The 13,369-nt window shown below is 33.5% G+C and overlaps 1 protein-coding gene across 4 annotated transcripts in view; it reads left to right on the top strand.

The window, feature by feature from the left end:
• The first annotated feature begins 4 nt into the window (after positions 1-4).
• The window catches only part of Btk29A (tyrosine-protein kinase Btk29A), a 29,688-nt gene continuing 16,323 nt past the window's right edge, over positions 5-13,369 (top strand). Inside the window, exons 1-5 of one of the 4 annotated variants that reach the window (XM_073085884.1) lie at positions 5-184; positions 595-750; positions 8,094-8,225; positions 9,262-9,355; positions 11,284-11,475. In XM_073085884.1, coding sequence (XP_072941985.1) covers positions 601-750; positions 8,094-8,225; positions 9,262-9,355; positions 11,284-11,475 — 568 coding nt within the window. In that variant the 5' untranslated portion in view covers positions 5-184; positions 595-600. Of the gene's footprint in view, positions 185-244; positions 384-594; positions 751-4,835; positions 4,885-8,093; positions 8,226-9,261; positions 9,356-11,283; positions 11,476-13,369 lie in introns of those variants that run through there. The other 3 variants (XM_073085886.1, XM_073085885.1, XM_073085888.1) reach the window with 3 other exon arrangements.

Below are 13,369 nucleotides of genomic sequence, written 5' to 3'. Positions count from 1 at the left end.
CAAACTTTGAAGTGTCAACTTGAGACAATGGTTTATAAAAATTGAAAACTTTTAAGTTTTAAGACTTTTAGAATTGTTTTTATACTACGAGCTTGTGCGATGACTAATTTAAACTTTTTATTCATGATGATTTAGTGAATTGTGTTTAAAAAGTGCTATTATGTTTTATTAGTGATATTATAAGGTGATAACAAGTATATATTTTTCTTTCGAGAGTTCTATCTTCATTTACAATTTTGCAGCCGGTTTACTTGGCTCTTTTTCTACATTTACGTATTGTTTTGATTCAATGTTGTGAATTCTAGAAATTTATCTGAACTATTTGAGTCAAAAATCGGAATGTAATGTGAATTTCTGTATATATATTTTATCAAACAAACTAGGTGTGTACCTGGCAAGATATTAAACTGCTACATGATATATTCTCATGTAGCATCTATCATATTATATATTTAATTATGGCAGGATATATGATATGCTATATTCCGTTATTTGTCAAAAATACATGAAAAAAAATCGAAAAATACATGACAATATTTACTTCAAAATACCTGCACATACCGATGGTGACTTTAAGACTAGAATTAATTTCAGTAAGCCATGGCTAGTACAGAGAAAGAAGATGTGATCCGTGAGGCCTTCATGGTGAAAAGATCTCAAAACAAGAAAATATTCACACCAGTTAACTACAAGGAACGGTTTTTTGTTCTCACGAAGAAAGCTCTTGTGTACTATGATTCTGATGGCCAGGTAATTTTAATATATATTTTGTTTTCCCCTATTAAGTTACTCTTTTAATATTTAGTATAATTGCTTATATATATTATTTAAGGATAAAGGTATTTCCCAAGAAATCCATATTTAGTTAAAGAAAAAGTTGAAATCTATATTAGGGCATTTATTAACCAGTACAGACAGACAGTACAGGCAATGTCTGTCTTAATATATATAAATCTTGAACATTCCTTCTTGGACTATGCATGGTCCTAACTCTGTTTCATTCATAATATTCAGCAATCCATGACTGGGTGCAGGTCTTAGAGCTGGTTTAGGCCATTGTCGCCAGAATCCATTGCAATGGCTTAGTGCAGATTGGTAGACATCAAACACTTGTTAGTACTTTCTTAAACTCTCATATAGGCCCTACTTTTTGTTTTACCATTAAAATATGTAATAATTAAATAAAGAATATAAAGCAGAAATGTATAACATTTTAATTTATTGTTATACTCATAATATTTATTTGCACATTTATCTTAAATTTATATTTGGCACAATCATTTCCTCTTATATATCTTCTTCTTTGATAAGAAATGTAGATATAATATTTCCTTTTCAGAATTAAAAAAAACACTAACAATATTAAACATTTTTTTAAATATGTGCTCTATTATTTATTGTTTTGCATAAAAATTATATTTAGGACATTATAATGATTTAAAATACTTTTTTATTAGTATTTGGATGGGGCATTATTTTTAATTTACACTATTTTATTACGCAGCTAAGGACATCCATTTAATAATCAATTAAAAAGGTAAGAAGTTTTCATGTAGATATATAATATATAACATATTTTCAACAAATACGGTACTATTAAAATAAATATAAGGAAATGAAGATGTTAATGGCTTCTAAATGGAAGTAAGTAGTCATGCTGTTGGTACTGCTTATGGACATCTGTAGTCAATCCCATGCAAGAAGGGTATCCTGACTAAGGTAGTCCATGTATGCCAATGCAATTAGTTGCTATTAGATTTAATTAGTACATACATATATGCTTACATATTGCATTACAGCTGCAAAATTAATGTATGTATAATATTGTAGTGTTGATACCAATATGTTGTAGTTCTATTATGATATAAGTTTACCCTTACACAGAACATTAGTAGCAACAGAAGTTTCGTAGTTTAAAACCAGTTGCAGACCAAAATAAGTTATGTTAAATGTTAGCCAAGGCATTTAAGCTAGAATTATGTAGTCTGCACATGTACAACTAAGTCGACTTAGTATAGCAAAGTGGTAATGGGGGATGCAGGAAAGGTCTAGCTTAGCTCACATACTGATAACTAAGTTAGCTATAAAATTTTCATTTAGTTTACAAAGCTTGTGGTCTGCACATAAGTATGTAAAGCTGCCTCAACTATGCGATCTAAGCTGAACTAATTTTTCTATTAGCTTAGTTAGTGGCACGAAAGCTGAGATTAGTAGTTGCACTTTTTGAAATGTTACATCACAAGTGTTAGTTACATCACACTGTACATAGTACTGGATAATATAATTTAAAGGAAGTTTAAGGAATTATTGTAAAGTTTCAGATTCTTTAGATACATACCTACATGTTCCTAAAGTGTCAGTTTTATGTAAAATTTCTGAAATTTTATGTAAAAGAAAATTATAAGTATATAATTATAAGTATATAATTTTCTTTTTGAAACCAAAGCTATTACAAATCATAATTATATCTCATTTTGGAGATTTGGAGATATCTTATATGTCCAAATCTCTAAACCTTATTATGTTTGCCTCATCTTTATATATATATTTCTTATGTGCGTGTGTATGTCACTGAACTCCTAAACTACTGGACTGATTTTGATGAAATTTGTTGTGTGTGTTCAAGGGGACTTGAGAATGGTTTAGATTCACAATTTAATCGGTGGGAAAAGGTTTTTTTAATTAATTATTAATTCGTAAGTACTTATAGAATTGGAAACTATCCATTTGATAAAGCGATGAACTTTAGCAAAGTTGTTGTTCAAGAGCGCACGAGGGTTTGGGAGTTGCTAAGACCAATTTTCGACGGATGGCACCACTGTCATGCCAATGCAGGTACAAATTTTCCGTTTTATGTATGTAATATTATTTCTTTAAAATGCGGGCGAAGCCGCGGGCACCACTAGTGTTTTTTTTTTTTTTTTTTTTTTTTTATTATTATATAAGAGTAGCAGACGAGCATGCAGTCCACCTGATGGTAAGTGGCTACTGCCGCCCATGGACATCTGTAATCAACCCCAGATAGGATTAGATATTCCTACCTGAGGTCGGCCACAGATGCGCCGCTACCCCTGAGGACTAAGCTGGAACGCCTCGGAAAAGTATGTCTCCCTTACCACACCCTTCAAACCGGAACACAGCAGCGCTTAACACTGCTGTTATTAGGTAGAAATAGGTGTGGCGGTGGTGCCGCCGGAGTTGAACCACAAAGGGTTCTACCACCTTTAAAAAGTATATTTATAGTGTATTTATATTTAAAAAAAAGTACCAACAATATAACATTACTTGCACACTGACATAACATAGCTATAGCTATGTTGGTGTTGGTGACACTCTTATTGACACACATGTATAGGTACACATGTGTAGGCCGCGCTCTTAAAAGGAGGCGCGTTAAGTGCCAATTTCGTGGTTAACGAACGTGTTGGGCGATGGAAATATTCAAAATATTTTTATTACTAAATTCTTTTTTTTGGCATATAATTAGTAAATTAGCTCATTTACATTCGAAGTGTTTCCACATGTTTTGACTTAAATTGGTTTTTGTTAATAGGATTTGCTTTTTAAATCCATTAAGGTGCCCATTTTGGTGCTTTTATTTGTCTACATGCCAATTTGCTTATGAACCTATTTATATATAGGTAAGTGTACAAAAATATACTTACATTATAAATGTGATGTTGTTTTGTTACGTTTTCAGGGTTGAACCTTACTAATATCATAAGAACTTGTTTTAACTGCTTTTAAATAGCAGATGAGCTATTGGACGGATTGTATTAGGAAAACAAAAAAGAAAATGAAAACTTGAAAAAAAAAATTTTTTTTTCTATCTGTGTATAGTTGAGAATAGTTTTTATTCATGTTCTTCTTGTCTCGTACACCTAACGAGCACCGTTTGTACATCGTCGGTAGAAATAGGTTGAGTATAGTTCTTACCCAGATGCATCGCCCTCTTAACTTCCCTACTGACATACCTATCGACTTAAACTGTGGTTAAAGCCTTAGACGACTCGGAAATATAAGCATATTGAGCACAACTAGTTTTTGTCTTGTGGTCGAAATCCGGCCATTATGTTTATAGATTTAAGCTCGATCAATAGCTACCAAATAAAAAAACGTCTTTCCTTATTTATATTTACAAGTATTTTGCCCAGTATTCAAAGTACCACCATAACCATAAATAAAATAATAAATATTTCTAAGTTAAACACCCAATAGATAACCAATCAAATTACAAAAAACATGGAAAAAAAGAAAATAATGCTTTTAACTGTGTTGTTTTGTCCTATTTATATAATGATTATTAATTATAATTATGATAATAATGAACTATTGTTTGTATTATTAACATTTTTCTATATTTTTTTTTTATTTTTTACATGGTAATTATTATATGAAATTCAAATAAATAACTTTATTCATAATTTTACGTTATAAGAACTTAAACTTAACTAAAAAACCAAATAAAAATAATTACTGTACTCTAATTCTATTGTATAATTATATACTATTATTCAATAGGAATATTTTCCACATCAAATATAATTTATAGTAATATTCTTGTTGAGATACTTAAAAGTCGAAAAAATACCATTGCATCCACAGTCAGATTAGAGGATCGAGCTACTATAATCTGATTCCGTTCCAATATCGCTGATACCGCCAAAGCGGTAATTCCGGTGGTGGCGAATTAAACGTAGAATGTAGGGAATAGTATATCGGGGTGAATGTAAGCGTTGATTGAGGTGGCAGCCGGCAGGGGTTGTAGGCTCGGCGCATGCGCTAATTGGGCGTGTCTGTGCGGACCGGCGCCCGGCGGCAGACCCGCTCCGCCGGCCGCCGACCGCTCGCCACCCGTGTCAGCCCCGCGCTGCTGCTGCACTGGTAATCTCTTTTATATCTCAATTTATTCTACTCAACATAATAGTTACACGTCACGTAAGTTGAATAGTTCGCGTTTGCTACGGGAAATCCATTGTGTACATTATATTCTCTGAACTCGTGTTTTACTACGCACTGTCGGCACCCGCTCGGAATGGACACAATTTTTCTGGACTTCTAATTGATTTCATGATAGGTACGTTGTTGTGTGTTATTACGATACATTTGTCATAAAAAGAGTTTATTTCTTGTGTTAAACTCGTATTAAGCTTAAATGGTTAAAGTAATTGTCGTTATACATACATATTTAAAGCCGGTCGATTAAATTAGTTTTTAATACATATTATATTTTTAATAGTTGATCTAGAAACTATTATCTATAAATCTTCCATCTTTCATCCATTTTCGTCGTTAATTTTACTAATACAAAATAAGACTTCTTCTTTACGTTGCCTATCAAAATGTAAGTCTGCAAGTGATGTGCAATAGCAATTTTGAAAATAACTTAAAATAAATTATAATTAATTTTAACTACGTATAAATAGTCTATTTATATATTAAACGTTAAGAGTTATATAAACTTTGCAGTCGAACGCCGAATAACACATTAATTTGTTCGTTTATCCATCTATACTTACTGTAATTGAACTTGCTTTTCAAACTATTTTTTAATGAGCATTGAGTGATTGATTGGGCTGAACAGCTGAAGTGTGATTTGAGTGTGTTAATCCCTCTCGAGTGAGACTCAAAGAGATTCAAATACATCAAAGACTAAATTGGTTATGTAGGAAAATTAGTAAATAATCCTATAAAACATGTAGGTATATTATAACATTTCTTAATATTTGAATATAATGTTCGCTTATTACTTATAAATATAATATAAATACCGTGCTTTGTCGTGCCTTACGTGCACGACAAAGTTCATAAACGGGAAATACCTATTACAAAGACTAATGTTTTGTTAAAATATTGTACTCTTTGAAATAGGAATAAAACGAAAGTGTAGTTTTGCGAATAGAATTGTTATTGTGTGGGGTGCGAAATCAGTCCCCTTCGTCATCGTCTTCACCCAAGTGTGCTCACTGCTCAGGGATCACTCCCAGTAATAACGCAAGGGGGCTTTATGCACTAATATATGTACAGTCATGCCGGAGCTCCGCGTGCGGTTAGTGTTGCCAGGGCTAGGATATCCACATTCCACATAACATAAGGGACAAACGTCCCGTCAATAATAAATTAATGACTAATTGTTTAAATTTATAACGTTTATATTTTAAATTAGTCAACAAATACAAACGGTATTGCTGTTTAAGTCCTAAAATAATAGACTGGCACTTACGATTACGGGAATAATGGGAAAATGTCTCGAACCGGTGACACGCGGGAGTTGTGTTCTTGTTGTCCTCCCGGACATCGCTCCGAATTCCTTCTTTATTTTCTTATTTTTTTTCGTATTAATGATAATCGGATCTCGAAATAAAACTGACCGTTTGGAATAATGTCCTTGTCCTTGTCTTTTAAAATATCACTATACGTTTTAAAATCGCCTTTTACATTAATTAAACGTAGTCTTTAAAATAAGCCTTTAAAATAATAAATAATACATTATCCCGCGATTTGGAAATCCCGATGTGGTAACTCTAGTTTCTACTTGCGGTCCCCTGTCATGTGAGCAGTTTTAATAGAGAACCCTCAACCACATGGTAATTGTCAGCAAATGCTATCTACGTCGAGCTTTACGTTCTTTTATTTTAAAGCTTTTTTTAAAATTCTGCTGTTCTTTCTTAGCATTAATCGTAGCAAGCCATAGGGTTGTGGTTTCCTATTTATAAATAATACATTAGTTCTGTTGTTTTTGCTGATTTACATTAACCATAAGAAGTTCTGTGTATATACGTCCCTATTTTGTAAAATTTTCACGGGTGGATTATAAAAAAATGAATAAATTAGCATACCGAAGCCTTTTAGAAGACTTTCAATCAAGGTGTTCAAAATGTCATTATATCTATTTTTGCAATTGAAAAAACTTGTAAACCTTATCGAATGAAAGCCGTAAATTGCTGAAAGCCGCTAAGATAACATCCATTAAAGAGTTCCCACTCACATGTAGGGTACATACGATACGAGAGAGATGTTTTCATTGAATTATAGTTGGCAAAAATGATGTTTCATATTCGAAGTTCAATAAGATGGTTTTCTTTCATGTGCAGTAGATTGGTTGTCTATGTCACATAATTTCTAAATGAATGGAACAGTACTGGGAGTCAGTGAGGAGGTAATCGACAAGTTCCTGTTATTGCGATCCTATCCCCAAAGCCCCAAAAGGAAGGAATTCATGGCGTACGTTTCCGGCGTTTCCTTGCTAAAGATACGGATCAATAGTCGGGCGAATGACTGTTTATTTTCCTGTGTTCTCGTTAGAACTTTATTAATATAGTTCTTACCTGTTAAGAACTTGTGACATCTTTAAAATTAAAGTCGTATTTACTTTGGATAATTATTACTAATATCACTTTTCTTAAGGAAGGTGTATTTCTTCCTTTATTAATATGCAACACAGTTTTTTTTACAGTATTTTCGAACGGCAATAATTAACTACCACTGTTCAAGGTAATTCGTAATAGAGAAAAAGTGGCGAAAGAAACTCCATAACACACTTTCAGAAAAGTTTTATACAATACCAACTGAAGCTCATGGAGCATGTAAAGCTGGAGCTACTTTATCAATATTTTTTTGAACAGATTCTCCGATGATCTGCTTAAACTTTCTTTCTGAGATATTCGAGATATGATGTGGAATTTTATTGTAATGCACCCTAACACATTACGTGAAATGCACCCCCAAAATCGAACCGCGGGCCGGATCCTAAGCCAAACTAACCAAAATAACTTTACCGCTTATTCATCCTTATTCTCGCTGTTCACTAAATATTATATTATATTTAATTTGTATTGGTTATTTTACACTTATTTTCCTCTCTTATTGACAATTTTATATTATCGGATTCATAATTATGAATCAGATAATATAAAATTGTATATGTTATGTATACATTGATTTAAAAATCAATAACATAAATATAAACTTTTTAATTATACAGTTTTAGTATTAATCTCAAAATTCGCTCTATATTTTAATTTTTATTTTAGTCAATCCGTGTAAATTGGTTATATTTTAATTTCTATTTTAACAAGCTTCATTTGTTGCAGAAACGGAAAGAACGTGGTCGAATCCCTACGGAATCCATTCATACAGTGGAGCAGGCTCAAGTGGGGGAGCTCAGTAAACAGATTCTGGAGGCTGACGTCGAGAAGGGCGTCACGTACCGGTACCCTTTCCAGGTAAACATTGCGGACACTTTGATTAAATATAATGCTTTATGCTTTTGTGAGAACGCTTTCTATTGATGAATGACACGTTATTTTTTAAAATCGAACTGTAGATGTTTTTTTTCTTAATATAACTTTGAATTAAATGTACCGCGACCTAGATTTATGGGTCAACCAAGAAAGCAAGTGGTACAAACACGTGAAGAAGTCAGAATGCTCCGCATTCGTACATATCTCTATCAACACCTTAAGTATATCTATCTTAATGTAATGGTGTTATAATAATAAATAAATATTTTATTTTGAATCATTTACTTTTTTTACTCTGCGACAGGAATTACACCGTTCTACTTTGCTGTTTTATTTTATTAACCCTTGAAATAACGCAACATTTTTCACTTTTTCTTTCAAGTACCTAATTAGTAGGAATATAAAAATGTATCATGTATATTTATGAAACTTTAGGACGATGACAGGGAAGTGAAATTATTTACTTTTAAAGTTATATCTACTAGCGATTGGGAAGAATGTGATTCTTCATAAACCAACAGCCAAAATGGAGAAGTAAAATAAATTAAAATATTATTTTATTTAGTGATATGATAAATACCAATTATCAAGCAATATATTTGTGTACCTATTGACACACGCCCTTTTTTATTTTATTTATTAAATACGCAGAAGTCTTTTTTGATCTGGGGGGTTACTACTTAAAACAATATTATTTTATTCATACTTTTATTTTTTTTTAGGAAATTTAACTTTTTATGCAAAATATGACAATTTCAGTTTATTTTATAAAATTGATAAGCGCAAAATTAATAAGGGTTTAAGTTTGTTCAACTGTGTATGACGGAATATTTTACTGTTTTAAGGAGGAAATAAAACTTGCCTGAACTATGATGGTTTTTAAAAGATGCTGATAGGCCCCTTGAATACGAACTAAATGTTGAATGAAAGTTTAGATGCGAATAAAACCTCAGTTGCTAACCTAAACCTATGGACATGTTGATATGATTCATTGTCAGGTTATTAATTGTGTGTGCAGGTGGGATACTCTGAACAAAATACAGATTACACCTTGTACGTCGCCGCTCGCGAGCACTCTGAACGACTCAGCTGGATTCACGACATAAGGGCATGTGAGTATACTTATTGCACATATTTTAACAATAGAAGCAACGAAATACCACCATTTGCTGGATTATTTAACGGCTGAAAGTATTCAACAGATAACCTGATGCTGTACATGTAACGGTTTTAGGATGGCTTCGTTAACTTTTTTCGATTGAGGTTTTGGTTCATCATTAACGTGTAGAACAAATATTTAGTCACATACCTACCAAATATTCGGCGACGTTGTCGACCGATGCATCGAATATTCGGTCATCGAATTGCCTCCTTAAATGTTGCGGGCAGAGACCCGTATGAGTTGTAGTCAGCAAACGCGAAAAGAATTCCCTACGAATAATCTGTCTTCTCTCGCAAGCAGGTTGTGCACTATATATTTAATGAAAGGCTACTTTTATGGGTATACTTTATGAGAAAAAAATGCTTTCATTCCTCATAAGTTACTAGTAATAGTGTAGTATAGTTGTGGATTACTATTGCTGCATATTATTACAATTCTTCCTAAACATATTATATTGAGATTGTCATTAAAATTTGATTAGTATTTCTTAACGTTTATATTTTTGTAGTTTAAGTGCTGCTAAAACTATTTTTATCGTTATCCGTGTTTGACACTAGACAAGTAGATAGCTACTTCCCGTCTGTACAATGCTGTCAGAATGATGTCGCTCCTTATTTGTGATTCAACACACGCTATGAACAGTTCCTGTTTTATCGTCGCTTTACAGTCCTTTGTATTTAATGATCTTCTTGAAATGTTGGACTTCTTTAGTTCTTTTGTATTTGTTTTTTTCAACACACCATTACAATATGCTGTCTGCACTTGGGGTTATTATTATTCAAAATAATAAAATATATTTACTTAAGTCTACCTGATTATTATCACGATTCTATCATTATTCCTTATCGTAAATCAGTAATTTTGAGGGAGGAAATATATGCGTGTCGAACAGTAATTTATCCTTGCCCCCTATTGTTTAAAATTGCAGTGCAGCTTTCTGTTATACCATCAGATATTATTTTCAAAAGTCCAGAACACGTCGTAATTATTATTTTTTTAAATATTTATCAATAAAACAATACCTTTGTTTTTATCGTTTAAAAGTATCGTAATTATAATGTGATTATTTTGAAATCAACCATGTATAATTCAATAATTTCAAATAATTTCAATAAGTCTGTTAGGTAAGACTGAATGGCAATTCTTGTGTACTTGTGACGCAACAAAAATAGTTTATTCAAAAATATCGATATGATAAATATGTACTAACTTTAGTTAGGTATTTACATTAATAATTTAGGTTAGTAATATGGAAGAACTACGAAGCTTTCTTATTCTTAGAGAAAACCATGCTCAGAAGCAAAACCCTTGTGGATTCATGTTGAAATCTGTTTCTGTCGAAAAAAATCCAAGCGTCTCTAGCATAAAAGCACTATTGCAGTGCGCACGTCGATATGTCGTCGCCTGTCGCACAGTGCTGGTCGGACATTGATTTTGACTTTTCTCATACTTAGAGAAGATCATGCTCACGTGGAAAACAGTAAATTGATAGTGATGACGATGTAGACTTTTTTTTCATATATAGAAGTAGCATATACAAGCATGCAGTTCACTCGATGGTAAGTGGCTACTGCCGCCCATGGATATCTGTAATCAACGCCAGATAGGATTAGATATTCCTACCTGAGGTCGACCACGGATGCGCCGCTATTACTGAGGACTAAGCTGGAACGCCTCGGAAAAGTATGTCTCCCTTGCCACACCCTTTAAATCAGAACACAGCAGCGTTTTAAACTGCTGTTATGAGGCAAAAATATGTGTGGTGGCGTGGCGGTGGTGCCGCCGGAGTCTTCAGCCACCTTCAAAACTGTTTTTAACATAAAATATATCGAAGGGCTACTGCTAAGAGTCGAATGCTGACAAGCGGCACAATTCCAGTGTGCACATTGAACAGTCGCCGCGCTCGGTACCACCCGGCGCTGTGGACGGCGCGGCGCTGGTCGTGCTGCGACGCGGAGCGCCGCTCGGCGCCGGGCTGCGCGCTCGCCGCCGTCTGGCCGCTGCCCGAGGCGGACCTCGAGCTGATACTCAGCGATCAGAAGCAGCCCCTGTTGACGCCTGAAATTTCAAGTAAGTTTACTCCTTCCCTCGCTAGATCGTACCTGTACGTACTTAGGTACACCTATTTCTGTCTTATAGTGGTGTCGAGTTGATATCTTCTAATTTGAAAAGCTTGATATGTAATAATGTAACCAATAGGTATGGCATTTTCGGAGTACAGTTGATGGATAGTTCCGTCGTCTTAAAACTATATACCTAATACTAGCTGACCCGGCAAACGTTGTGTTGCCATATATTGCCAATAAAAAAAATGTTAAAAACCCTTATCACTTAGGGGTATGAAATTAGATAGTAGCCGATTCTCAGACCTACTGAATATGCATATAAAATTTGGTGAAAATCGGTAAAGCCGTTTCGGAGGAGTACAGTAACTAACATTGTGACACGAGAATTTTATATATAAGATAAAAATTGTAACTACAAAGCTTAAAATGGATTTTTTATAATATCTAATGTTTATCGTTGCATGACGTTTTAATATTTATGAAAAATAAGTTGAAAATAAGCTCTTGAATGAAATATACTTTTCGTTTTAAAAACAGCGTCACGTACGTCCATCGAAAGTATGCTTCAAAAAGTTAATTGGCATGTTTTTAAATTGAGTCACTCACCGCGACTTGGTTGGTATTGAGTCAAGCAAGTAATATTATTTTTTATTTTAATCGTTTTGTGAAAGTAGTCGCCAGCCAGAGCGGCGCACACTTTCAGGGTTTCGGCTTGTCTCGGCCGCTTACTCTGTTGATAAATCGTTCTGGGATAAAAACTTTTGTGACGAGTAGCTTTTATGATAGATTCGTTTTTTAAAGGGCTTGAGGGAGTTTGTGTATAGTCCCATCTCTTTTTATTGTCGGTAATATTTTTATTTGTGTTTCGAATGATTACCGTTTTTATGCTATTCGTCAAGTGAGCTTATGTTTTGAGATATACATAGAAAATGGATGTGAATTTGAACATTTCAATTTCTATGTTCATTATTTAAAGTTTTTTCAGAATAATGAATTGTATCTGTATAATTTGCTCTGAACAAGGATATGTATCTCTAGCATATGATAAACGATTTTAAAATAAGGATCGTTTATTTTTCTTTGCGCCTAACTTTGCCATCATGGCATCGCCTTCGTGTATACTACTCCTTAAATCAACTGACACTAAATATTATATTTAAGTTTTTATTTGTATAATAATCATTTCAACGTTAATATAATTAGTACGTAACTATTCCAAATAATAATGAAAACAAGTATCACATAAAACTAAATAAGTCATTAAGAAAAGCATACATATCAAATTTAATAAATATAAACACGGTCAGTCAGTCTGTTTAACTATCAGTTTATTTCATGCGTAATAGAAAAGGAACGACTCCTATCACAGTGTTGGTTAGGCTACTGTAGAAGGTTAGCGTAGTGTGCACGTTTTGTACGAATGTGTAGGTTTGTCGTATATGGCATAGTTTCCGTCTCTTTCTCATTGTATATTTTTTATACAAGGGGAAGTGAGACAACACGCCGCCTGCGCTCGCGCATCGAATGGTGAATGTAGGTTGTGTTGCGTGCGACCATCTTTGATGCCCTCACTCACTCGTCTCGCCAAGGATAAAGTCTTGTCTATCATGGTATATTACATTATCCAGGTTAGTCACCTGAAATCCCCTTACGTAATACAATGGTGCATATATTACGTAAGAGACTCCGTGTGAAGTAGTCTCACATTCTGTTAAATAGTAGTATTCGTAATAGTTTTTCTTACTTGGTTTTGACTTTCATATGACTTTGCCACGGGTATGCGGGTTGAATAACTTTTCTAATTTTTTTTATCCATATGTATCCTGTCTTTGTTTAAAAATAATACAGATGCGTTGAATAAAAATGATAATGGGTTTCATTTAATAAGTCACAGATGC

Source organism: Epargyreus clarus, unplaced genomic scaffold (genome assembly GCF_041222505.1).
Source record: "Epargyreus clarus isolate Ecla_fem2 unplaced genomic scaffold, WU_Ecla_fem_2.2 ptg000023l, whole genome shotgun sequence".
Lineage (NCBI taxonomy): Eukaryota > Metazoa > Arthropoda > Insecta > Lepidoptera > Hesperiidae > Epargyreus > Epargyreus clarus.
The sequence above is the reverse complement of the archived record's forward strand: the minus strand, read 5'-3'. Positions and strand labels throughout refer to the sequence as shown.